The 24652-nt window shown below is 49.3% G+C and overlaps 13 protein-coding genes; 5 read left to right on the forward strand and 8 right to left on the reverse strand.

Annotated features, from left to right (window-relative positions):
- Positions 1 to 5: 5 nt before the first annotated feature.
- On the forward strand, positions 6 to 345 carry FFUJ_13719 (uncharacterized protein; the record flags this gene model as incomplete). XM_023576435.1 has 3 exons in its annotated part: positions 6 to 29; positions 85 to 180; positions 226 to 345. The coding sequence occupies 3 exons, from the start codon at positions 6 to 8 to the stop codon at positions 343 to 345; spliced, it is 240 nt and encodes a 79-aa protein (XP_023429640.1).
- A 168-nt stretch (positions 346 to 513) lies between these two features.
- Positions 514 to 2163, reverse strand: FFUJ_13720 (uncharacterized protein; the record flags this gene model as incomplete). XM_023576436.1 has 2 exons in its annotated part: positions 514 to 2056; positions 2114 to 2163. The coding sequence occupies 2 exons, from the start codon at positions 2161 to 2163 to the stop codon at positions 514 to 516; spliced, it is 1593 nt and encodes a 530-aa protein (XP_023429641.1).
- Positions 2164 to 3386: 1223 nt separating this feature from the next.
- Positions 3387 to 4052, forward strand: FFUJ_13721 (uncharacterized protein; the record flags this gene model as incomplete). The annotated part of the gene is made up of 1 exon (XM_023576437.1): positions 3387 to 4052. The coding sequence occupies one exon, from the start codon at positions 3387 to 3389 to the stop codon at positions 4050 to 4052; it is 666 nt and encodes a 221-aa protein (XP_023429642.1).
- A 384-nt stretch (positions 4053 to 4436) lies between these two features.
- Positions 4437 to 6096, reverse strand: FFUJ_13722 (uncharacterized protein; the record flags this gene model as incomplete). XM_023576438.1 has 4 exons in its annotated part: positions 4437 to 4743; positions 4794 to 5419; positions 5469 to 5783; positions 5833 to 6096. The coding sequence occupies 4 exons, from the start codon at positions 6094 to 6096 to the stop codon at positions 4437 to 4439; spliced, it is 1512 nt and encodes a 503-aa protein (XP_023429656.1).
- Positions 6097 to 7651: 1555 nt separating this feature from the next.
- Positions 7652 to 9897, reverse strand: FFUJ_13723 (uncharacterized protein; the record flags this gene model as incomplete). XM_023576440.1 has 3 exons in its annotated part: positions 7652 to 8287; positions 8474 to 9266; positions 9329 to 9897. 3 exons carry the CDS (start codon positions 9895 to 9897, stop codon positions 7652 to 7654), a joined length of 1998 nt encoding a protein of 665 aa, XP_023429643.1.
- Positions 9898 to 10333: 436 nt separating this feature from the next.
- On the reverse strand, positions 10334 to 12634 carry FFUJ_13724 (related to diaminopropionate ammonia-lyase; the record flags this gene model as incomplete). XM_023576441.1 has 2 exons in its annotated part: positions 10334 to 11998; positions 12059 to 12634. The coding sequence occupies 2 exons, from the start codon at positions 12632 to 12634 to the stop codon at positions 10334 to 10336; spliced, it is 2241 nt and encodes a 746-aa protein (XP_023429644.1).
- Positions 12635 to 13862: 1228 nt separating this feature from the next.
- FFUJ_14502 (uncharacterized protein) lies at positions 13863 to 15668 on the forward strand (the record flags this gene model as incomplete). The annotated part of the gene is made up of 1 exon (XM_023576442.1): positions 13863 to 15668. The coding sequence occupies one exon, from the start codon at positions 13863 to 13865 to the stop codon at positions 15666 to 15668; it is 1806 nt and encodes a 601-aa protein (XP_023430013.1).
- An 829-nt stretch (positions 15669 to 16497) lies between these two features.
- Positions 16498 to 16749, forward strand: FFUJ_14435 (uncharacterized protein; the record flags this gene model as incomplete). The annotated part of the gene is made up of 1 exon (XM_023576443.1): positions 16498 to 16749. One exon carries the CDS (start codon positions 16498 to 16500, stop codon positions 16747 to 16749), a length of 252 nt encoding a protein of 83 aa, XP_023430008.1.
- Positions 16750 to 17500: 751 nt separating this feature from the next.
- FFUJ_14503 (uncharacterized protein) lies at positions 17501 to 17827 on the reverse strand (the record flags this gene model as incomplete). The annotated part of the gene is made up of 1 exon (XM_023576444.1): positions 17501 to 17827. The coding sequence occupies one exon, from the start codon at positions 17825 to 17827 to the stop codon at positions 17501 to 17503; it is 327 nt and encodes a 108-aa protein (XP_023429657.1).
- A 1081-nt stretch (positions 17828 to 18908) lies between these two features.
- On the reverse strand, positions 18909 to 20399 carry FFUJ_14504 (uncharacterized protein; the record flags this gene model as incomplete). XM_023576445.1 has 4 exons in its annotated part: positions 18909 to 19610; positions 19660 to 19782; positions 19831 to 20289; positions 20343 to 20399. The coding sequence occupies 4 exons, from the start codon at positions 20397 to 20399 to the stop codon at positions 18909 to 18911; spliced, it is 1341 nt and encodes a 446-aa protein (XP_023429658.1).
- Positions 20400 to 20859: 460 nt separating this feature from the next.
- FFUJ_14505 (uncharacterized protein) lies at positions 20860 to 21738 on the reverse strand (the record flags this gene model as incomplete). Its single annotated transcript, XM_023576446.1, has 1 exon — positions 20860 to 21738. The coding sequence occupies one exon, from the start codon at positions 21736 to 21738 to the stop codon at positions 20860 to 20862; it is 879 nt and encodes a 292-aa protein (XP_023429908.1).
- A 363-nt stretch (positions 21739 to 22101) lies between these two features.
- FFUJ_14506 (uncharacterized protein) lies at positions 22102 to 23022 on the reverse strand (the record flags this gene model as incomplete). The annotated part of the gene is made up of 1 exon (XM_023576447.1): positions 22102 to 23022. The coding sequence occupies one exon, from the start codon at positions 23020 to 23022 to the stop codon at positions 22102 to 22104; it is 921 nt and encodes a 306-aa protein (XP_023429659.1).
- Positions 23023 to 23322: 300 nt separating this feature from the next.
- FFUJ_14507 (related to TAM domain methyltransferase) lies at positions 23323 to 24466 on the forward strand (the record flags this gene model as incomplete). XM_023576448.1 has 3 exons in its annotated part: positions 23323 to 23713; positions 23761 to 23965; positions 24010 to 24466. The coding sequence occupies 3 exons, from the start codon at positions 23323 to 23325 to the stop codon at positions 24464 to 24466; spliced, it is 1053 nt and encodes a 350-aa protein (XP_023429660.1).
- Positions 24467 to 24652: the final 186 nt, after the last annotated feature.

Consider the following 24652-nt stretch of genomic DNA (forward strand, 5'->3'; position numbering starts at 1 on the left):
TCACCATGCCTATCTCAAAGAAGGATCGCGTATGTTATCCACTGACATGAACGACGACATGCGAACTCATCTGACATTTCGCAGAGAAACAAGGAGCACAAGAGGGCCGACGCTGCCGGTACTCGCGCTCCCGTCAAGCCCAACGGTCTCCCCGTCAAGGCCCCCAAGCCCACCTCCATCGTATGTAACTCTCCTCGTCAAGTACATGTCAGCTGACATATGTAGTGCCAAAACTGCCGCAAGGAGATTGTCAACACCAACAAGCTCCAGCTCGAGGTCCACGCGTCAACACACGACGCTAAGCTCTGGCCCAAGGAGAAGTGCTGGCCCAACGACTTCCAATAGATCACAAATCGGTCTTGGGTGTTTGAGGGAGAAAGCGAATGGTTTTGCTACAGAATGGCGCGTGGGTTGAACTGAGGGGTTGCGCGGTTTTCAGTCGTGGTAATGATTCATGAAAGAATGATAGACTGACAAAACGATGAATGAACAATCCAAGCGTTTCTTTGATATTTAAACACTGCCTGATCTCGTGCTACTCCAAGTTTCTATCTCAGACAAACTCAGTTTATCCATCTCGAGATCCACTTCGAAAACACCAGGCGCACCCTCAGCAGCTTCATTCGGTCCTTTGCCTGGAAACCTCTCCCGCTTTAGATATAGACCGCCATCCTTTGTCGTCATGTAAAAGGTCAACTCTCTCCCGGCCGAACCATCAGACCCTGATTCAGCTGGTCCGATGACAAAGTGTCTGACTCTCATTTCATCGGGCGGCAATATGCTGTACTGGGTCACAAAGCTATCGGCGTCTTGTCCTGATATGCCATGCTCGAGATCGACTATTCGCTGAGCAACGACCTGGAGCGTGTGGCTATTCCAGAGACTTTCTTGCGCAGCACAGAGAACGCCCATTAATCGAAGTGCCTCAATGCGAGTTTCCAAAACGCGGCATTTGATTGCAGCGAAGAACAGATATGGCGCGAAACCCATCTCGAAATGGAATTCAGATGGGGTTGACCTCGCCCTTAGCCCAGCTAGCTCTCGAGCACCCTCGATCATGCGTGTGAAGTTGGGGATGAAGGCATCATAATCCGTCTCATCGGTGACGAACTGCACGCGCGATAATACCATGCAGACCTCGTATACATGGAAAAGCCATATCCGCGACGTCAACGATGTATGCGTCAGGCCCTGGGGCGTTTCAGCTTCGAATTTGTCGAACGAGGATTTCCACTGTTCCAACAAGTCATGGATTTCATATTGTTCGAGAAGGACATCTGGTGTAGCTGGCTCGTTTCTCATTTCACCGAGGCGGTAGTCGGCTGTGCGTCTGAAGTGTTGTATCGTCATATTATAAATAGCATCAATGGATGTTTGAGCCTCAAAGTATGAAGAGAAGGATTCGGGTATCGTTGGAGATTCAGAGTAGCCCATGGGCTGTGAGTCGCCAAAGTAAAATGGCAAGATACTCATCCGCCGAAATATGGGCAATAGATAATGCAGCACCCATTTCGGTGGGTTCGAAGTATTGATCAGATTCATTCCATGGTGGCAGTGTCTAATAGCCACGTCTCCATTAGACTGCAAAACCTCAATGCATACAAACATGAGGCACGTCAGTAATGCCAATATTATATCTGGCTTCTGTGGAATCTGGAGTTCCCGAATCGCCGCATTATAATGCTTCAACGCAAAGACACTTCTCTGGTTGGCAGCAGCAGAAGAATTGTCCTTTGACTGCAGATTCTCAAATAGAGAACTGATTGTCATGATGGAATGCCTGACAGCTGGTTCATGGTCGCAGAATTGCAAGACAACATTGGTCCAGAAGTATGGGTCGATAGGCCCTGATAACGAAGGAGCCGCAACCCTGCAGAAGAACTCGATAGCTCGTGAGTCGGTCCTGAAATTATTGCCCAGGACGTGATTCTGGGGACGATACAGCGCAGGATGAGAGTATGAGGCCTGACCATACCCCAGGCCTTGACATTTGCGACCCGCACTAATGCATCGCTGACACGTCGGTTTGCCTTCATCGCATTTTATCTTACGCGCCCTAGAGACAGAGCGTTAGATTGCGAATTGAATACGTCAATTCAATTGTGTTACTCACTTGCATATTAAGCAGCCACTTCTGGTCTTGTGGTTCCTCTTACGGAGCATTTGCATAAATGTTGGCGGTGAAATGAAGTTGAGAACTGTTGGTTCGAACTGCCGACCTCACTTGAGTGTCGCATTAGATAAGATAAGCGATAAGCGAGTCAATGCGGGGAACACCGAGCCAATTGGCGGTCGCCAAGCCGTAGGGCTGTGAGGATGCTACCTAACGAGTATCAAACCAACAACAACAGCGACGATCCGAATAATCATGGTGCTACGACTGCCGAAAAGTAATGAGAAAAGAGGCAAAAAAACATACAACAGTGAGGATTCCCCGGTCGTCACCGACCCGAGTACTAATTCACCGCTCCTCGGCTTGACGATGGGAGAGCAGACGGGATCCCGTATTCTCCGAAGGCTGTGGTCGTATGTGACTGTTGGGGGACGACAGAAGCACTATCAAGGACAATTCTGATATGATTCGTAGTATAGATCGATAAGATATTAGAATACTAGGTCTGTGGTGGCTTGAGGTCCGTCGTGCGGAAATCTCCGTGATCTTGAGCTAAGGCTAATGTTTCACGTGGATGAGGCTCTTGTGGCGCTTCGAACCGTTGAAAGTCAATCATCGCATCATGAGAAATACTTGATATCGTAGAGTTAATTTGAGCCTCTTGCCGTGGTATCATCTTTGCACTTCTTCAAACAAGCTTGAGGTCGGCCATTCATGAAGAGCGTTAGTATTGTTACCTTGTTCAACTCAGCCCCAAGAGTGAAGCCATGTACCTCAGTCCCCATTTGAAATCCTGTCAGAGGAAATAAAATCAAAAGAGATATCTTCTCTTCTCATCCACAATCGCATTATCGTCCGTTGCACCACAGTAGCATGACTCATCCTCACCCGAGGTTATTCTTAGAGACGCCACTAGTAAGCTGATAACAGGGATCTCATCCATCCCCAGTCCATCCATTTGCCTATCCTCTTCCCCGCCCCAAGCTTATCAAGTCACTTGACATGCCCCCCTCCTCCACCAATTTCTGCTACGTTGCAGATCATGTTTCCTTTGTTGCTGCGATGCTACCCAATCACTTCGGCATCGTATATGCTTGTAAGACCTCAGCACCTTCCTTCGCGCCAAGATCGACGAGATGCTCATTGCTCCTCCCTCGTATTTTGGCGTCTAAGTCTGTGTAGGCCAGTAGTTAAATAGTAATACTGAAACCTCGAAGTCTGTAATATTCATTACAATCTTCTCCATCTCATATCTTACGTCCACAGCCTCAAAATGTATTCCTTTGTCTTCCTAGCTATCATCAGCCTCGCTGCAGCGCACGTTCCTTCTGTCAGCGTTCCATCGTGTCCTAGATCAAACAGGATCGCATTCTCAAAGTCCGTACCCGATCAGGATTCCTTTCCCCGTACGCAAATCGACCTCTGCTACACCTCAACTGCCCTCTCCTTGACCTTCACAGCCCTTGAAGAAAAGAGCTTCTATTTCAACTCTTCGCAGGGTACAAACGACGACATATGGGCGTACGAAGTCGTCGAGGCATTTATATACAAGGGAACTAAGGATCCGCAAACATATCTCGAGTATGAAATCAATCCCAACAACGTGACATACCAAGCTTTCGTCTACAACCCAACCAAAGACCGCGAGGAGGGAGCCCCATTCGACCACTTCTTCATCGCGGATCCAGAGGCTGATGGTTTTGAGGCGGAGACGAAATTGAATAGACGAGCGGGAACATGGGTTAGTAAGGTCAAGATTCCACTGGGTTTGTTTAATGTCGATCAGGGATGTGCGAAGGGGACAAAGTGGAGGATGAATTTCTTCAGGACAGTTACGAATCCGAAGATCTTTCCTGATCAGGAGCTTGGGGGCTGGAGCTCGCCCGACAAAGCGAGCTTTCATATCACCAAGTTCTTTGGGCATGTTGATTTTGTTTGAAGCTGGATGAGACTTTGGGTGAACAACAAGGTTGAATACACAATGAAATCCAATTCCTATTTGACCTCGAATTTGTTCAACGTTAAATCTGTGAAGTCTAGAAAACAACAAAGGCTACATAACCGAACTAAAGCTCAATCTATCCGATAATTTGACTTTGGCACGTCTCGCCAAGCTTTGATGCACCAGGTCAGACACGTAGTAAGCACAGTAAGATATGGTATCATGACTCAGTTGATTCGTCATTATGATAGTACGTCAGTTCATTCATTACTGAGATGTCCCTAGCTAGGTAATCTGTCCTGGAATCATAGCTCCATAGCAATAGCATTTCACAATTTCTCCATCCCCCCCTTTATACCCATTAAATCAGGCTCCAAAAACTTAAACACTGCCTCGCTCAGGCTGCTTTTCGGGATGACCAGAAGGCAAAACATCGGCCAAAGTCTCATCGGTACCCTTGAGATCGTCCTCAGTGCTCACGTGGTCGCGAATCTTAAGGAGGATGACAGGAGCAGCAACGACGAGTGAAATGGAGAGAAGAGTCCAGTTGCTGATGAACTCAGATCGGTAGGAGATCTTGCGTGCATCAAGGTTGTTGACGACAGCGGCACCAACGGACTGAATACCTTTGTAGAAGCCGACATAGTTAGCAGATCGTCGACCAGAGTTGGACAAGGCGCCCATAAACCTAAAGAAGTTAGCAAGGTAAAACTCAAGGCTGCAACTGAGGAGACTCACCAGTAGACAGTAGCCTGCCAAGCAGCATCGTAGAAACCGTAGAAAATGTATAGGAACATGGGTCCAGCGTATCCAGAGTCGGTCCAGTCGCCTGGCACGAATCCTGAATCGGGAGAAACAGTCTCACGAGTGTAGGTCTTCTCGAAGGCGTAACCCCCGCCCCAGATGGCAAAGGTCAAGACAAACAGAGCAGCCCAAGCAGCCTTGGCACGGGTGGTACGACGGAACCGCTCTAAATCGAGAAGCCAGCCCCAGAGGGCGGCAGCGAGAATTTGAGCTAGCCAGTAAAGCAGACCATTGAGCGCCTTGGTTCTGGTGTTGAAATAGGCACCATTGACAGAGTTTTGTTGGTATACGTAGAACCAATTGGACGAGAAGAACATGGGGAAGAGCAGAATTACGAAAGGCTCAAAACGAAGTGTCTCCCAGAGGCCCCAAAGCTCGCTCTGCCATGTTGGGTTCTTCATGAGGATGACGCGGGAGCCATCTTTGCGGATGATGTCGCTAGCGTTGCAAAGCGTGAGAGCAAGGATGGCGCCGAAGAACATGAGGACAATGAAACCGATGTAAGTTCCGTCGCTGACGGTCTTGTTCTCCTTGATGTTGATGTTTTCGCCAAGGGGAATCTGCGAGTCGAGTAAGTACTTGCATTGAGTATGGGACCAAGACACTTACCAAGCTACCAATAACAGCGCCCATGTTGAAAATGCCCCAGAACCAAGCAAAATACTTTCCCTTCTTGTTCTCGTGGGGATACGAGATCATGATGGTACCTTGCGCGGTCCACAGCAGAGCAGCACAAAGACCAAGCCAAACACCGGCAAAGATGTTGAAGCCAGGAACATGCTTGTGAACCGAGACGAGAAGGCTGATGGCGTAGATACCGTAACCGACACCACCGAAAGCGAGACATAGTTTAACACCGAGTTTGTTGACAAAAGTACCGCCGAAGAAGCCAAAGACTGCAAAGGTGGCGTAGAGAGCCGTGTTCTACCCCAGTCAGCGCGCGTCACTTGGGGGAATGCAAAGAAATGCTCACCATGTTGTCAGCCAACGTGGGATCAGTTTTACCACCGCCACCGAGACCTCCGAGGGCATTGAACATGCCAGGACACATGAAGCAGACAAAGGCGACCATGCCAAGCTGAATGCGCGGCGAGGCATACCAGGGGAGAGTCTTTCCAAAGAGGCTGAATCGTCGATATTTCCATCCACGGGGGAGATCAACGTCGGCGTGATCATGGTAGTCAGCCTCAGTTGAGATGCCGCCCTTTGAGGTAGCGGTTGGTTGTTCGTCGGCCATGATCGAGGCGATTGATGGTGAAGCTCAATTGGAGTTAGCCGTTGAACCGTTGTAAGAGAGGAAGTAGGTGGATGTTTTGGCTGATTTATTAAACCCGTTGAAAAGGCGGGGGTGGAGATGGTGATAATAAAGAAAGCAAGAGACCGTGGCCGTGGCGTGGCAGTGGAGCCTGCGATAATGGGTACGAACTGGAAGGAGTGGCACGCGACCGTAAGATTCGGCGATTGTACCAAAATAAACACCCAGACGCTCTCACTCACTGGTCCACGGGCGGGCAGATTATTGAGGGGGGGGGAGAAGAGATGAGACGAAGGACGGACGCATCAGTGCGACGTTACACCCTGCGGCCTGCCCTACCAACCCCTACAGCACCAATGGACCCCCTACAGTACCAGTAAATGCACGATGCTGGGGGCCATGCCTGTTACTTATCGCGGGGTCGAGATAGCCGTGCACTGATAGGCGATAGGGCCAGCCACCTGACAGGCTCTAGGCATGATCTTCGACCCCGTTCAAAAGAGGGTGGCCACTCAATCACCTTCCGATAGGGAGATAGCCTGATAGTCTAGTGAGATTAGCTCTCTGTGGAACATGAATGCAACAACCTACGGCTGCAATCCGGCCATTTATCACCAACTTGCTGCAGTTTCGATAACGGCTGCTACTCCAAGTGCTACGTTGAAGCTATTCGCACCCGACCCTTTTTTGCTTGCTTGGCTTGAAGTGTAACCAACCTCAACCCTCTCTAATCTCTCTTGTTTCCGCAACCGGACGCTTTCTTACCGACTTGGTTCGGCTGGTTACATCTAATTGAAACAGTTCCCCCGTACGATAAACAAACATGTCACAAGCAAACAATCATTCTTCAAGTCATTGTTTTCTCATTGTGCATCGTTACTCGACAATCTCATCTGTAATCTGTGAAATCTGACAGCGTATCACGACGTTGCGTTGGCCTCGGAGTGCCATCGCTTCGAGACGGACGGGTCAGTTGCAAGGATTACAGTGGCAATCACAACCCTAGTCAGGTAATGTTTCAGCCGTCATCATGCGCAGAGGCTCGAGCTTACTCAGTCCATTTCAGCTCAAATTACAATGTAACATACATGCCTCTTCCATGTTCAATGACAAACTACAACCAATAACTGTCATCACTTCAAGCAACAATACAAGCTTACCAAAGAAATAGATTTACCCTGTTATAGTGAAGTATTCAAATACTAGTTGAATATTGTGATACAGTTTCTGAATTACCTAGAAACGGTAAGGAATTAACGATCACGATTGTATACATTTGATTCACTAATAATTTCAAAAGCAGTAGAGTTCGTTCAAATTCTCAAATTCTCTATTCATCCGGGATCTTAGCAAGATCTCATCAATATGTTCGCCATGCCTTCTAAAAGTGAGCTCGGCTGAATCAAGATGGGGATCTCCTTCTGCCATCTCCTATGCCATAATCCAACATGTCACAACATAACTCCCTGTTCCCATTCCGCATCTCACCATCAAGAACTTGGCCAAGACTCTGCCATGACAAGATTTACTCAACAGGTTACTGAATCACAGAGCTCTGACTGCCCTCACCAACCTTTTCGTGAGGGACCTCATCTATTTCCTCAATTTCTCCGGATGACGAGTCGCTATCCTCGAAAGGAATGGTGATTTCCTCATCTTCTTCAGGTTCCGCAATGACCTCGATAAACATTGGCCGAGGGATCTTGTACAGCTCGAAGTTTGGTATGGGTATCAAATCAAAAGCGCCAACATTTGCGATCTTCTCAGTCATAATCGCTGTCTTGTTGTTGATATGTTCCTGAATGACTTCGGCTGCCTCACGAAGAGGCACAACCTCATGCGCGGTGGCTAGCGAAATAATCTTTAGCATGACATCGAGCATCGGTTTAAGGGGATCAATTCTCAAATCTAGGTCATCTAGTGTTGATGCGCATCGATCGCTGATGTTGTGGAACAGCGAAACGCAAAGATTGTGCATTCCTATGTAGGGAAATGCGAGCTCCCTCGACTCTCCGGCCAGAGCTAGCGCAAATTGCCTCAGCTGTTGATCAGGAGAAAGCTGTGTGGTTTGCTGCCGGTCTTTAGACTTGGGCTTTGTGAAGCGAATCTTGGCTTTCTTTCTCTCTTCCGAGTCGAGGGGGAGGAGGGCATCTGCACCATTATCGGCGGTCGCCTCCTTATATTAGCTAGCAGATAGAATATAAGCCAACTCATCGCCTGATAGATTGGGGATTAGACGTTTGTGGACTATCCCGGCGAATATCATGGACACCGGAGCTACACCCTGAATTTCCGGGGTAAATGATTTGAACATTTCCCGTGGTTCCCTCCGATTGCGTCCTCTATGAGGGTATTTTACAATAGATGGTGGACAACCAAGCTGGATTAGGACGTGTTTGAGGAAGTCACTGCGTTTCTTAGGCTTGGCCATGAAAAACAGATCGTGCTCCTCGAAGCAGTTCTGAAACGATCCCGTGTCCACCCACGGTGCCTTGAGCATCTGAAGTTGTTCCATGGCGTTGTGCAAATGAACCATAACTGTCATTACGCCAGCATCTTTGACAAGCCTCAGTGCCATATCAGCCACATCAACTCTGGCATGAAATAAATAGAGACCAGAAAACGCTGGCAAGATCTCGAAGATCTCGAATGTACCTTTGCCTTGGCTTCTGGTTCCTTTTTCTGGCTTCGTACGTTCCCCTTGGGGGTCACAGTATACCAAGATCTTGTCCAAATGCTGGATCAGTCGACAAACACTCTCATCAACATTTGGAGGGCCGAGGGGCGAGCCTGGACGGGAGAGACTGGTAACAAAAGCCTGCAGTTGGTCTCTCAAGTCCTTCGCATGCTTGTAGAACTCCGATGAGCCTCGTGCTAGGTCGTCCCGCATGATATGGAACACGTCAAGATGAACTTGAAGTGCGAATGCCAGTTCGAACGACATCACATGATCCTCGCTTGATTCAAATACATAAGATGAGAATTTGTCCATGACACTACACTCTGTGCGATGCGTGGTAAATACCAGGGCCTCGTTCCAGAATCGCGCTGCCATCAACTGATCGACTGAGAGGTTCAGGGTAGCAGCGTCGCTCCCTGGCACTCCGCAGCGAGTCTTGAGAATGCTCATCATCTCATAAGTGTCAAAGGTGCTTTGTGTTGGACGTGGAAACATCGTGATCAGCGGCTCAAGGATCGAGAGTCATGAGAGAACGTGGAGTTGAAGAGTTCAGACAGCTGAAAATCGATATGCTTGCCACTCCAGCACTCAGCTGATTCGGCTGACTTTTGCTTGCCGACTTCTTTCATGTTGGGCCGCAAGGTTTCTCGGACTGTTTCCATGACACGGATGAAGTGAAGATGGTTTTGGTTGGCATTTTCATCGACCTCAATTCCGTGCTTTACCATTTGAGCTCTAAACGAAGATCTCCGGTCGATGACTCGGCCAATTGTATTAAAGACCGTCACTGGCACCGGGATAGTCGGCTTCCGATGCGCGGCGATGAATTTGGCCATAGGGACATAGTCCTTCAAGGCGACAATATACTTTTGATCGGTCTTATCCTTGGGTTCAGTAGCCTGGCTCTTTGCTTCCTTACCAGCCTTTCCTTTGAGGCGGCCGGAAGGTTTGTTCTGAGCCTCCTTATCGTTCGGCTCGGCTGTCTGTGATTTGTAGCCATAGTGATTTGCCTTTGACGCAAGCCAACCGGCGACGGAGTCTGTGTCCTTCTTATACAGTTGCAAGACGCTGACTAGGTTGTATGGGAGCATTGAAGGTGCCATTTTGAGGGATATGGTCGTAAGATGTACGAGTAGTGTCGTCGAGGGTGAATTGCTAAGGGGGATGGGCCACTTGAAGAAAGGCAGAGGTTGATGATAACTTGTCGAGTCCTGGTGACTGATGAAGTTGAAAGTCTAACAGAAAAAGCAGATGGAAGAATAAGACGGGAAACATTATATACCCCAACTGGGTTCGGTGCCATTGGAGGTTTGTTCATCGATGCGAACCAGCTGTTCCAGTGTCAGGGCCATGATTCCACTGGAAGAAGCAATCCCTAGCTTCACAGTGGCTTTTCAGGTGCTTAGAACATCTTTTGTCCATTCTATAGCCTGGCCTCAGTCTTAGGGTGCTCAGACGAAAGAGTCACTGCGTCAGCTCAGATGAGAACAAAGGACTATTCCTCAATTACACTCTATGCACAGGGCATCGTCTATCTAACTACTTACAGAACTCGGCCGCTATATTGGTCAATCCCTCAGCCACTTGTTCAATTGACTTGACGTGAACGAACTCCTCCTTTCCATGAAGTCCCTCTCCCTTTGGTCCCCAGAGCAGAGGCACTATCCCCTTCTCAGCCAACAAAGCGCAATCAGTCCAGAACAGGGCACCGCCAATGACCGCATCTTTGCCAGTGACACTGCCTACAATGCCGGAGACGAGCTTGGTGAAAGGGTGGTCTGCCGCTATGAACTGGGGCGGGCGGCCGAAGAAGATCTTGGCTTCTGCCTTGAAGTCGGTGACCTCCTTTGCTACCTTGGCAATAATGTCGTCGAACTCCTTCTGGACAGCTTCATTGGTCTCTCCAGGAATTGTTCGGCGCTCTGCGATGATGGTACACTGTGCAGGGTACGACGATGCCTCTTCGCCGCCGGAAATCAGTGAAGCGTGTGCAGTTCCTGTTCCGAGGGTCTCATGGCCTGGGCCTTCTTGCAATTTCTTCGCATATCTACCGAACTCCACGAGGAAATGGCCGGCATTGACAATCGCGTCGATGCCTAGATCAGCCCGTGAACCATGTGCAGCCAGTCCATGGATCTTGATCTCAATGTGACAGTATCCCTTGTGCGTGTGACTGATCTCGAGGTTCGTTGGCTCCGATACAACAGCGGCATCTGCTCTCCATCCAGCGCGAAGGATGTCTTCTGTTCCCTTACTCAAACTCTCCTCATCGGCAACACCGGTGAAGATCACATCACCACGAAGGCCAAGCTTCTTGGCATTGGCAAGCGCGATCATGCCTGCTGCGACGCCTCCCTTCATGTCAGCGGATCCCCGACCATAAAGGCGCCCATTTACAATCTTGCCGCTTAACGGATCATCGTCGTAGCCCATGATAGTCACCGTGTCGATGTGTCCATTGAACATGATACTCTTGCCGCCGCCAGAGCCACGAACAACGCCAACGACAGAGGGCCGGCCCTTTTCGAATTCCACCCAATGCGTCTCAAGGTCCCTATGCTCGAGCCATGCAGCGACATAGCGAGCGATGATGGTCTCGCCAGGTCCGGGAACAGAACCCAAGTCGGGACTGGCTGAGTTGACCTGAACAAGGGTCTGAGTAAGTTCAACTGGGTCATTGCCAGAAACGTCGTGGGGTATATCGTAGTCTCGGTTTCGCTCTGTGCAAAAGATCACTACATTGGACTTCTCATTCAATCCAAGGGCCTTCTTGTCACCTGGTGTAAGCCGCCTCAGCGCAGCAAGAGTCGAGCCACCGCAGGGTCCAGCGTTGATGCCTTGAGATTGCAGATACAGGGCGGACTGGTGAGCCTCGTAGTCTGATACGGTCAAGCTTGCATCAACACCGTTCTTCAATAAGTCCCATGCGATTGTCGAAGGGGCTCCGCAATTGAGACCAGCCATGATGGTTCCAGTCGTCGGGATCTCAGTGAATTCGCCCTTCTCCAGACTCTTCCACAAACACGCCGCAGTGTCAGGCTCAACTGTCAACGTAGAAGTGGCTGTACCCTGTCTCTTGAAGTGTGAGATGACAGCTTGGGCGAATGACCCGACTCCGACAGGAGCGATGACCAAGTCAGCTTTGGTAGAACCAAGCTGCTTGTCAACCTCTCGCATCATGGTACCATAGCCATCGACAATCCACTACAACACGTTAGAATTGGAGATGGTCATTTATCGGGAAATATTGCTTGCCTGTGGAACAGTCTGGTAGTCACCGAACGCATGATCCTGAACCAGGATCCCCTGCTCATGCTTGGACGCAGACTCGGCCTCAAGCGTAGCATCTTCATATTTACCCTTTGATACAACAACCTTTGCACCTTCAGACTCAATCAATTTGACTGTAGAAAGATGCATAGACGCCGGGACATGAATCTCAGCTGATATATCGAAGATCGCACCCATCCGCGCCACTGCACGTCCATGATTCCCTTCTGTCGCTGCGTACAAGGTCAATTGATGAGCCTTTGCCGCTTCTCGGACAGTATCAATATCTGAGTCAAGAGGTAACCCAAGCTTCTCGGCTATGGAGCGGAATGCGCCCCAAGAAGCACCCAAGATCTTGAACGCTGGAAGACCGAAGCGGTTCGTCTCATCTTTGACATGGATAGCTCCGACCCCGATCTCCTTAGCCAGGCTGTCCAGACTGACAAGAGGAGTTGGCTCATAATTGGGGAGACTCTGGTGAAACCGATCAATGGCTTCTGTAGAGGTGGGCTCAGGTGAAGTCCATGATTTAGCTTTGGAGTTGAAGTGGACGTGTCGACGAGTGGTCATGATGTTGTTTGTGCTGGGATTCTCCAACTGCGATGAAGAAGGATTGATGCGGAGAATTGAGCAGGGAAGCCAAGAACAAGACTCGATGAGAAGATGAACGAAGGGGAGATGACAGTGTTGAGATGTTCTAAAAGTCTTGAGAAGAAGAATTTTCGCAACAATTTTATACACATTTTGCAAGAGAATGCGCCCAAGTTAACATTGGTCATGCGCCTTCTGGCGACAGGGCAACCCCCACACAATGAGCAGGTTCATTCATATACTCCATTCAAAGTCGTGGAGTCGTCGCCATGAGATTATTGATGTCTCCCGCAGGACTTGAATCCCAAGACATCTACACTTTTGTTATCAATAGTTCTTTGATGGGACATGGTTCTGTGATGAAGTCGAGTTATCGCATGTTTGGCCGCTGTTCTGATGTAGGCTAGCTTAGGTTGGCTCGTAAGATTATGCAGAAACGGGCATTTCTACACGGAGTACGGTCGTATTTAATCGACTGTGTAGATAACTTCCTGCGTCGTTCCGCATTTCGGTTCTACAGAAAGGTCAAGTGTATTAACCACATTATACGCCGGGCGGAGGTTTTTGAACATGTCTTTATTGAGTCTGGAACAATGAGGTCTGGTTATTGCGGCTGTAAGGGATGGCCAGCCTGGCTTTCATTGTATGTAGTAGCACGTTTTAAGTTCCAGAACCACCGGCAACCACCCTGTAACCAGCAAATGCATTGCGAGGCAGTTAATGCACTTGATCACAGTAAAGAGCAAAAAGGCTTTGAACAATTTATCCAAGACCACTGTATGACTTTCGTTTGGAAACCATCAAAGTCGGTATTAATTAAGGGCAGGTTCAGCGGGGTGAAGCAGTGCAGCGCCTTCTAAGTACCAACCTGTTTTTCCTTCCACAACACCTACTTTCAACTTGACAATGCTGGGCGTGCAAATTGGCGCGATAACGATCGATCTCTTTCTTCTTGGGGGATAAACAACAAATGATGACTTGCAATAAAACACCAAAGAATGTCGTTAAGGAAGCCCAAAATAGGCGGTGCGCGCTGTCACTTACATCGCGGCTGTGACTAAGCCCGACATCGCTACAAGCGAAGGCTACGCGTGACGTTATCGCAACTTCTCCCAAAACTCCACTCCAACATAACATCTTCTTCACATGCCTCTTCATCAACCTTTTGAAGTCGCTGAGAGGCCACTGCCCTCATCACAGTGTCATAATGGACTTTTCACTGGATGATATTCTATTCACCGGCGGCCAAGATGCTGCGTTGACTCTTCCTTACGACGAGATTGATGACCCAGCCCCTCAATCGCGGAGTCCGTCAAATCCACTTGCTGAAGGAGCGAATATCGACACCATGCTACAGACCATCAACCCTCAAGAGGCGTTCAACATTCAAAACACCGAGATCCCGGATTTTCAGATTGATTGGAATGCCGATTTTCAGCAGGCTAAAGCGGCGTCCGAGGCTCCCGCAGACGATCTCAATCAGGACTTTTCTTTTCTCAATCAACCGGCCACAGATTGGGGCATTCCAGCGCCGTTGCCAGCTTCCAATGATCCTGTCAAAATGCCCATGACCACAATTGAGGAATTCTTTGTCAAGAATGGAGCATCATATCCCCCTGTGCCATGCACCAACTGTCGTCGAACCCGTTTGCAGTGTCTGATCTTGCAAACTACCGTAGCGAACCCGAACCCTACCAAGAGCTGTTCGAGCTGTGTCGCCTTGTTCCGCGAATGCAGCCTGGCAGGGCAGAAGAAGAGGAAACCCTCGGAATTCGAGACGTCAGAGCCTGTCATTGGTCGCCTCCACGGGGTTAGCGAGCACAGCATCCTAGGAGTACCTGCGACAGTTGATGAAGGTCAATCATCGCAGAGCCTTACAATGGCAGCACTGTCGGGCAAAAGAGCGAATACTCGATCAGTGCGAAAGACGAGGGTGCTGCGAAATTGGTACCTTTCCAATCTGGACCATCCCTACCCATCAGAGGAAGAGAAAGCTAGTCTTTCTCAGCAGTCAGGATTGAGCAAGAGTCAAGTAGTCAATTGGTTTGCCAATACTAGACGACGCCACCGACTCTCCTCGACTTACTCTGCGTCGCCTGGCCGGGGTCGTCAAGGATTTGCACCAGGATCCCCCATGCCGCATTACCTCCGCAAAAACATGTCACCCTTGGATCGCTGGAAAAATTCTCCGCCCGATGAGGAGCCAGCTTCAGCGACGGCGATTCAAAATGCCCTGGCTGCTCAGTCAAGTGGACATAGTTCGCTGGATAGCGACGCGGCGGCATCTGATGGACCAGGGTCATCTGCGAGCAATGACTCTCTCTGGCTTTCTAATCTTCAAGAGGCCTCGTCCAATTCAGCATCTTCTTGTTACTCGTATCGCTCAAGGGATGCGGTATTCTTCTCGCGCTCTGGTAGTAGTTCAGTGGTAGAAGGACCTTCCATATCTAGGACTGCATCCTCGAGGTCACGAACAAAGAAGCTCGTCGCGTTCCAATGTACATTTTGCGGACAAAGCTTCAAGAAAAAGTATGACTGGGTTCGTCATGAACGGTCAATTCATCTCCCAGGTCTCGACTCATGGATTTGCGCATTGCCTGTCACGCCAGATCAATCATTCTTAGTCTGGCGCATGAGTGAAGGTGGCCCGCAATGCCTTTTCTGCGGCGAGAACTCACCCAGCGACGAGCACATTCAAGCTCACGAATTCGACACCTGTGCCGAACGCCCTGTTTCAGAGCGCAAGTTTACACGCAAAGACCACCTCTGGCAGCACCTTCACAAGTTTCATGGCTGTCGCAAGTGGGATGGCTGGAAACCGGATCTGAGTCTGCTACAACACCGACAAGATATGATAAGAAGCAAATGCGGTTTCTGTCAAGTCATGATGGACAGCTGGGGAGAACGAATAGATCACATCGCTGCTCACTTCCGATCCGGTTTGACGATGGAGCAATGGGTTGGAGGATCCGGGATCCACGACCCCGGCGATATGGGTACCGAAGGCCGGTAGATGAGCCGCTCTTGGAGGTGGATACAGACACGACACGGGAGATGTCACTGACCCGGCATCGGTACGGAAGAATGGAGACAATCGGGGGAACCGATGCAGCCCTGTTTCGACACGTGGGAACCTTGTCCTAGTGATTCCACTGCCGGCTAACGACGGTTAAGTCCAGAAGGCCCGTAGAAGCATTGTTCAATTAATTCAACATTCGAAACCGTTAAGCGAAATGCGAAAGCCTCAAGAGCAACTTGTTCGCACGATCAAGAGTTCAGCTTAAGTTCAAGAAACCAATACTGAGTGACTCGAGTCCCTCGTACTCCAGCACCCCTGTGCCATTGTGGGGAATCATGAAGTTGTGGCAAATGTCAAACTCTCTTTGACAAGTGACAAGTGACAACAGACACGCGCGCAAGAACAGTGGACATGTGAAATCCGGAGTTCGGATGGCAGCGTCTCATTTGACAGCCCCTGGTCCGACTCTCCATGACTTGTCAGAGTCTCGACCATCCCTTGCTCACGCGAGCCGAGACCGTTGATTCCTGCTTATTTACGGCGGCCTTACCTTTTTGGATAAATTGGGCAACAAGCCGAATGTCACGTACGTATGCGGGGATTCTTCTCTGTTGTTCTTTTCCGTCGGTACTCCTTTTTAACTTGTTTCTTCTTTTTTTCTTCTCTCACATTTCATTTCCTTCTTTTATTTTTTTGTGTAACTTTGTTGTGTCTTGCTTCACGTGTCCGTCGCCAGCCCAAGCCTACATCTTCAGCTTCTTCATTCGCACAACCGCATTACTCTCTACAAGTCAGTAAAAACAAATCCTTCAAATCAGTTACCATGATCATCACTCGCGCCCTCTCCATCACCAACTTTGTCATTGCTGGCTCGGCACTCAGCTTCCAGGTGGGTGTCCTATACCCATGGCACAAGCAGCTTGACGATGGATTCGAGGAGCTCAAGAAGGAGCACTTGCGCGTCCTGCAAGCCGTCGAGTCGAGGGTACAGCAAACACGAGACGCCGCTGTTCTAGAAGAGAGCCGTAACAGCGTTCGCGGCTTGCTCGGCAACCTTGTCGCATGGAAGGCCTGAGCGTGACCGACTTCGGGGGCAGCGCAGCAACAACAAGACACAACAAAATACCCAGCACGAGGCAGATAAAATCCACACATACACAGAAGAAGAAATACCACTAGCGGCGTCTATTTAATTCGACAAAGACCAAATTTCCTACTACTCATGGCGTTCTTCCCACATTATTTTCTCGGCGTTCAAATCTTCGGCCCGGGTGGGGCCGGCAACGGTCACGATCCGGGTGGTCACGTGTATCCCTGAAACCCCTCTTCCGGATTTCAACGGTTTCACCCGATCGGGAGTTTCCTTCGGTGCCATTACCTTACCTTAGACGGGCGCACGGGGATAATCAGTCAGTTACAACGCGGGAAAGACATATATATTTGATCTGCTTAGACTATTTATAGCTCGCATTTAGTTTATGGTGTTTGCTAAATGATACTCTTTTTTCTTCCTAGAAGACTGCTGTCTCGTCGCCTTTGTGCTCGGTTCAATTGCCGTCGTGATGGATGTGTCGCGTCTTGCAACGCGACCCTTAGCTTGTTCTTGCAGTGACATAGATCATAAAAGACCTGACCTGTTTAACATGATGATCACGAGCTAAAAAATATGTTATTGGAGTCTCAGCGCAGGTAAGTATCCTTAACACGCCACCAGAATAGCATTAACACGCTACAAGCCTTGAAATGAACCGTCCACCGCCATCTCCCACCGAAATGAGACCGACTACCACCAAGCGCCGAAACATTAAACACGTCTGTACCTCCGTCTAATTATCCACCTTGAACCACACGGGGTTATTTGCGTTATTCGTCATACGGACATCGAAGGTGCCCGAATAACCGGGCATGATACGCAGCGGCGCGGCATCGGAGACACGAACGGGGAGAGATCTGCTCCCGTTGAAGAGCTTGTCGATGTTGTTGTTGAACTGCACAAGTAGCACGAGTATTCCGATGAGCGCGCCCGTCGCGGCGAGTTTGACGACGAGGTCGAAAAAGGCGATGACCTTGAGGAAGCCAGAAGATGACTTTTCGGCGGTGGTCATTGTGGGGATGGTTGATGCTTGAGGGGCAGTTGTGGGTTTATCGGCCATGAGCACAGGGTATGCAATATTTGGAGGTGATCAAGTGCTGTAGCAAAGGAGGAAGATGCGAGCAGAGACAACAGTGACAGTCCCAAGGCTGGACTGGGAGAGCAAGGCATTGAAATACCGTAGGGCTATCCGAGGGAGACTCACACCGCAAGGCTGATCGACGGGGATAGGCACTGAAATAAGCTTAACTCACCAAGCTTCCAGGGCATGAGACCGCCATGACAGGGGTTTAATTGAAGCTACTACATATCGAGCGAGCGCTAGATGCTAGATGGTGGTTTCCAATGGTGGGTGTAATGTCGTGAAGGGCTGTCATTTGATGAGCTTCAGGCTTCCTTGCTTTTGGCGAGGGTCCTCCAGGGCGCAGGCTATACCAGCTTGTCCTGTTTATGAGGGCGGCGACGATGATCGTGGGATAAACGCTCGCATTTAGTTAGTATCTTGTCAATCTTAAAGACCAACTCAAACTAAAGTCTTGGGACTTGATTCCATTTTCGTATTAACGAGAGCAAACAGCTCATCGAGTCTGAAGTCATGAATTAGAGGGGTACACTACCCATCTAGCGCACTGTGGCTGACACAGGATCCAGCTACAGCACTAACTCTCGCCAGCAATATTACCTCGCGCCGCTGTTAGATCACTAATAGCGGGGTGGCGATGCCCAGGGATCATCCTCGCGATCTGCAGAAGCTGAAAAAGAGGCCCCAGTTGGGCAAGCTTTGCGCAGCGGATGTTTTCCCAAGAATGTTCAAGATCAAGAGAAGAGATGGTGAGGGTGAGGGAATTTGGCTTAGGCAGAATGAGATTAGCTTGATGACTTATGACGAGATGCAGGGACTAGAGGAAGTAAAGGTGCAGCCATCGTGGTGCTTAATTGAAGATGTAATTGAGGTGGGATCTAAAATTAGCAGTGATGCCCAACTCGGCATAACATCCAGCAAACAACTTACCCTGAAGTGACATTCATCCGACTGGGGTTGCTATATGTGAAATTTACAACGGTGTACTGGTAGCTTTACCAAAACAATTTGTTCCGATTTCAACCCCGTGCTTAGATACAATTTCTGATGTCATCTCATCTCACAAAATCACACACGGCGGCGGTGTCTCTACTCCTTCATCCCTCCCCTCCAAGAACCGCTGTTGATCGCTCCAGCCAATACTGTCAAGCCTCTTCCTCATAATCTTGGCCTCCTCAAGATAGCTCGCACCCTGAACGTCCTCAGCATACTCATCCATCAACTTCTCCAGCTCCTCATGTCTATATCCATCATCCAAAGATGCCCAGACCAACTTTAACAGCTCAGGCACGTAGGACGCCCCGCATGGCCTGAATGTCTGGCATCGATGTGCAAGTAGTATTGCATCATCGCATATCTCGTGAGAATCTTGTGTGTAATCTGGAAGAACGCCAAAGGGCTTGAGTGCTGGGCCAATGAGTGCTGCTTGGACGAGAAGACCTGCGTGGCCGGAGGCGTACTCTATGGCTTTCATTCTACACGCAGGCGATGCATCCGTTGGGAGTGTTGCCACCATGGCTTCTTCGTAGAGTTTCTTCATCACTAGTCGTTCTTGAGAGAGAGTGTTGTAGTAGCATTTCAACTGGTAGAGATATCTCTCAGGATCTCGAAGAAACACGGGTAAGTCGCCTATTGCTCCGAGTTCGAAGCAGTAGAGGTTCTGTTCGTAGTGGTATGGTCGTGTCATGATATTGTCTTGGACGGCTACGTCCCAGAACCATGAGCCGAGTTCAACTTTTGGGTCGCATAGGGCGGCGTATATCTGATGACTCTTGTTAGTCTAATTATTGACAAGTAGGTCACGACCTTACCGCTTGTAAGCACCATGCTCGTATATCTCCTGAGTGAAGAATCTCGCCCTGAGATACAGCTTCTTTCAATAAATACGCTATTACCCCTCGATGTTTATTGGCATGCTTGTTATCAAGCCAGATCTAACACCGTCAGTGCCGAAAACAAAACATTTGACTGGGCATCATTACCTGGCATAGCATCATCATCAAAACGAGTTCCAGCTTAAGCATAACCGGTTGATTATCATCACTCAAACAGCTCTGCAAGGACCTCAACGCCTTCCCATAAAGAGAAAAGGTCTTTTTGTCAGCAGTCTTTCTCAGGCGAATTGCTTGGAACGATGCAATCATGGCAGAAGTGGTGGTATCAAGGGCAGAATTCGAGCCCATACGCCGAGGAAGATCTGCAAAGAAATAAGGGCCATATGCTTCGAAACCAAACCGATCATCATCAATTTCCATAAGCGATATAAACTCCGCCGTCAGTCTAGTCGTATCATTGCTTGGTGGTTCAGCAGGAGGTGTGATGAGTTGAGTAGTGTGCGTATCAGGCTTGTACTGATGAAATTTGAAGCGTCTTGTCCCACTGCCTACGCACTCATCCCCAAGTCTGATACAGCGGCCGCATTTTGGCTGCTTTTGATCACACTTGTCTCATTAGTCAGAGCTTCATCTCCAAGAGGATAATAACTCATGCATACCCTCTTCTTTGCCTTTCGACAAGAGTTGCACCCGCGGCTGCTCGGGACACCGACCATTTTGTTTGATGACTTTTCAGAGTTAGGTAACGAAGGTGAGATATCCCTTGGTGGGAGATGACGGCAGAGAGTGTTATGTAAGCGTGGGATTGCTGCTTGGCAGCCGATGCTGACAGCGACGAACCAATGGATGAAGGGGGAGACAGTGTGTGAGAAATAAGCTTAATATTTTATTCTACGGAGGAAAAACACGCCGCTTACCGGGCATCAAGCTGCAGCAAACAGGTTTAGCTTGCCAGATTGGGCATGCGGCAGTTCTTGTACAGCATGTACCGGTTCATATTGAAAGATAAGCGAGGAATCCATGTCTTGAGCTGCTCGAATGCAGACTGGTAGTTATCAATGCTATTCCAGAAATGATGAACCTTCACGAGTATCTTGAAAGCCATCATGGTATCATACAGCTCTGTGTGTCTTACCGAGAATAAGCAAAGCACCCAACAACTTATCTCTCAGTAATTCAGATGCACTCGCCCATCAATTCCCTCACAATCTCAATAGCCCCTGTAAAGTTCGCCTTTGGGAGATTCTCATTCACCCAAGAGAGAATCGGATCAATAGCAAAACACAAGCACCGCCAGTACAATGCTCTCATGAGGAGCTGGATCCTTGTATGATCCGTGCCAAGCATATTGACCAACTTCCGATCTTCATTTAACCAGATGAGTCCATCTGCGACTATGATAGCTTCTGCATAGTCAACCGGTCGCCAGTAAAGCGTGATATCGATGATTGCTGGAGGGCTGTTGTTTTCTGGGTCGAATAAGACGTTTCCAGTTAAATCGCCATGAATAAGCTGATTCTTGATTTTCTCTCGCAATGGCTGTCGTAGCTTGAGAAGTTTGTCAAGGATCGGTTGAATAGTAGCCATAACATCGCTGTTGATCTCCTCGACATCCTCGAGTTTCTTTTCCCCCCAAGTCACAAGATCCGCCTCTGTAAATCGATTCTGTCTCGTCGATAAAAACGTAGGACTCTCAGTAGCCAATCTTACGATATCGGCATGAAAGCCACGGCAAGCTCTCATAAGAATATCAAAGTTTCCCTGAGGAGTCGCTTTCCCTTCGAGATACTCCCAGGCCGTCCAGTCATCACAAACATATCTCACAGGGGACTCTGAAGCTGGGATTGGTCTAGGGACGCGGTAGTCAATAGGATCAAGTTCGAGCAAAGAGTCGCAGAGAGTTGCAATGTATTCGGATTCTTTGTCATCGTCTGAAGGGCGGAGAAGAATGCCTTGCGAAGTTCGATAGCAGAGACCTCGGCCTCCCGGGACGTGTATCACAGAGCCCTCTACACCAAAGGCGTCCAGGACATTCGGAGGCGGTCTTTGACCCATGGTAGCTTTTCGTTCCTTGCAGTGAGAAGGATAGAGAAGTAAGGCGATGGATTCTTCTGCTTTTATCTTCGAGTTTGACGATGAGGGGCGCGCCCTTTGACTGATGAGTCAGGTCATTCGACCAATGCCATGAAAACGCACCAAATAACAGTCTTATGGGACCTATCAAGTATGTGAATCAAGGAGTCGAATATTGATGATTCCAACCCAACCTCGGTCTTTGTCCAATGTCAATGACGACGTGAACTATCTGATAAACTTGTGACCTGTAGAAAGTTCGTTTATATTCTTATTTGAAAGAAGTGATAACCTGCGCGCTTCCATCGTGTATAATATAACTACAAAATATGAATCAACTCAACCTCACTTCTGCAATGCAAGTGAAACCGCACACTCAGCCGCGAACCCAAAACTCCTCGCATACCAGCCAGGACCCCAATAACTGAGCTCAATGTTATGCGGTGCCGCTTTTATAACACTCAAATCAACCCTCTCGCTCTTCGGAAACCCCTCTCTAAAATGCTCCAAATGCTCCTCCGTAGCATCCCAATAATGATCCAAATGCGCCAAAGCCATCATAATCGGCACCGTAACATTAACACCCCATTTGTCCTTCCACTCCCCCAACCAAGATTTCCTCAGCGCTGCAAGTTCCTCAAACGGAATGGCGTGGTCGAGGCGCTCAGACTGTGCATAAACAGTTTCGTCTGCCGTTCCTGGAAGAAGCAAAGTCTTGTCTTTTACTTCGACAGGGATGTTCAAATGCGAGGGTGGAGGATCGGGCTGCGAAACATGGCCGCCTGTGTCTTTCAACAGGGAGCCAAAGCCTGATATGACGATACCGCCGAGGGAATATGCAGGTGATGATGAGGTTGCGTGCAGGGATGATGCGACAATTGCGCCGTTGGCTCCGAGGCTGTGACAGTGAAGAACGATGCATGTGCATGCATTGGGCAGACCATACTCTTTCCAAAGGGTCGGGAGGATGGATCCATGAAGTCTTCGTCCCCATTGTTCAGGATAGCTTGATCCTTCGGGAATGCTCCCCACGGGCGTAGTATCCCTATAATCTGGTCGATCTATAGCCACAAACGGCACAGAGAGCGCTTCACTGATACCCCTCGCCGAGTATTCTGGGGTAGCATCGAAGTAGTGGCTCGTATAGCACCCCCCGTGAAGTCCAACCACTAACGGTCTATGCTTCAAAATTGACGGCGACGATGGAATGTTGCAGATTCCAGAGAGCACTGTGCTGTCTTGCAGGGAGAGTTTGAATGGCTCCATGGCGTCTCACCAATTAAGCATAAATGATACGCCAAGCAATGAGAATCAGTTGTGGCTGTTGTTTGTCTCGACCAACAGCATAAGATAAGCAGCTTGATACAAACCAACAACAGAAAAACACTCGTGGTGGGGTTGGTTGTAGTGATGGCGGAGACGGGCAGTGATCCGGCGACGGACTGTTGATCTCCCGCCCCCGATATCACTCGAGAACCAGGAAATGGGGATGGTCACTCACTAATAGATAGAAGCTCCACTTCCCCGGGCATTCTCCTCAACTTGTTTACCATCAATTAATTCATCATGGCCGATACAACAGACCCCCCGACGAATCCTTTGTATCGAGTCCCCGGGCTACAACAGCATGATCCTCCAATTGAACCAGATCACTCACCTCCTCCGACAAGCGATGATGTCGCAACGGATGATGGATACGCTTCATCCGAGCATTCCGCACGGTCGTCATCTCTAGCATCGAGTGTGCGCGATTATCAATTCGAGAATAGTCGACGATATCACAAATTCAAAGAGGGCTTATACCAATTCCCAAATGATCTACCCGAGCAAGAAAGAGAGGATATGAAGCATACGGTTGCAGTGCATCTTCTTGGTGGAAAGTTGCACAATGCGCCGTTGGACCGTCCTCAGAAGATCATCGATGTTGGGACAGGGACTGGAAGTTGGGCGATTGATAGTACGCAAAATAATCGAGGCGGAAAGAAGAATGCTGATGCCTTGCAGTGGGCGATGAATATCCAAGCGCTGAAGTCATTGGGATCGATCTCAGTCCCATTCAACCACCATGGGTTCCTCCCAACGTTCGATTCCTCGTCGACGACGCCGAAGCACCGTGGCTATACTCCGTAAACTCAATAGACCTTGTCCATTTGCGCAACATGTCCACGGCAATCAAGGATTGGCCTGCGCTGCTGGGACAGATCTACCGGTAATACTCCCGCCCCCAATGGTGCTCACAGCTGACAGTCGCAGCGTATTGAAGCCAGGCGGTTGGATCGAGCTTCCCGAATCCCGATGGGTATACGGATGCGACGACGGAACACTACGTCCCGACTTTACACCGCCGCAAATGGTAGCCAATATCCGAGCTGCCCTCGCCAAGTCAGGCATCGAGATGCACGCTGCCGAGAAGAACCCCGATAGACTGCACGACGCTGGATTCGTCAATATCCGCCACGAGATCAAGAAGGTGCCGGTCGGTCCATGGCCAAAAGACCCGAATCTCAAGATGATTGGTCTCTACAACAGGAGTGTCATCTATGATGGTCTGTACGCAATCACCATCGGCCCGTTCACTCGAGCTTTGGGATGGACGCCTGAAGAGGTCGAAGTCTTCCTTGTCAAGGTTCGAAAGGACTTGAAGGATCCCTCGGTGCATTCCTATGTCCACTTCCATTCGCTATGTGCGCAGAAGCCTTTCCGCCCATAGACTGCCCTTCCATGGCTCGTTGCAGGCTGGATTGCGCATTACGATCACTGCCCTCTTCTGTACGTGTAGGGGTCTTCTTGCCCGTGCCCTAAATAATCCCAACTTCCTTCTTGAACATCTCCAACCATTGGGCGTGGTCCGCAGGTGTTTGGTTCCAAGGATCGTCACTGACGGGGTAAGTTAGAT

Source organism: Fusarium fujikuroi, chromosome FFUJ_chr04 (assembly GCF_900079805.1).
Source record: "Fusarium fujikuroi IMI 58289 draft genome, chromosome FFUJ_chr04".
NCBI classification, from domain to species: Eukaryota; Fungi; Ascomycota; class Sordariomycetes; order Hypocreales; family Nectriaceae; genus Fusarium; species Fusarium fujikuroi.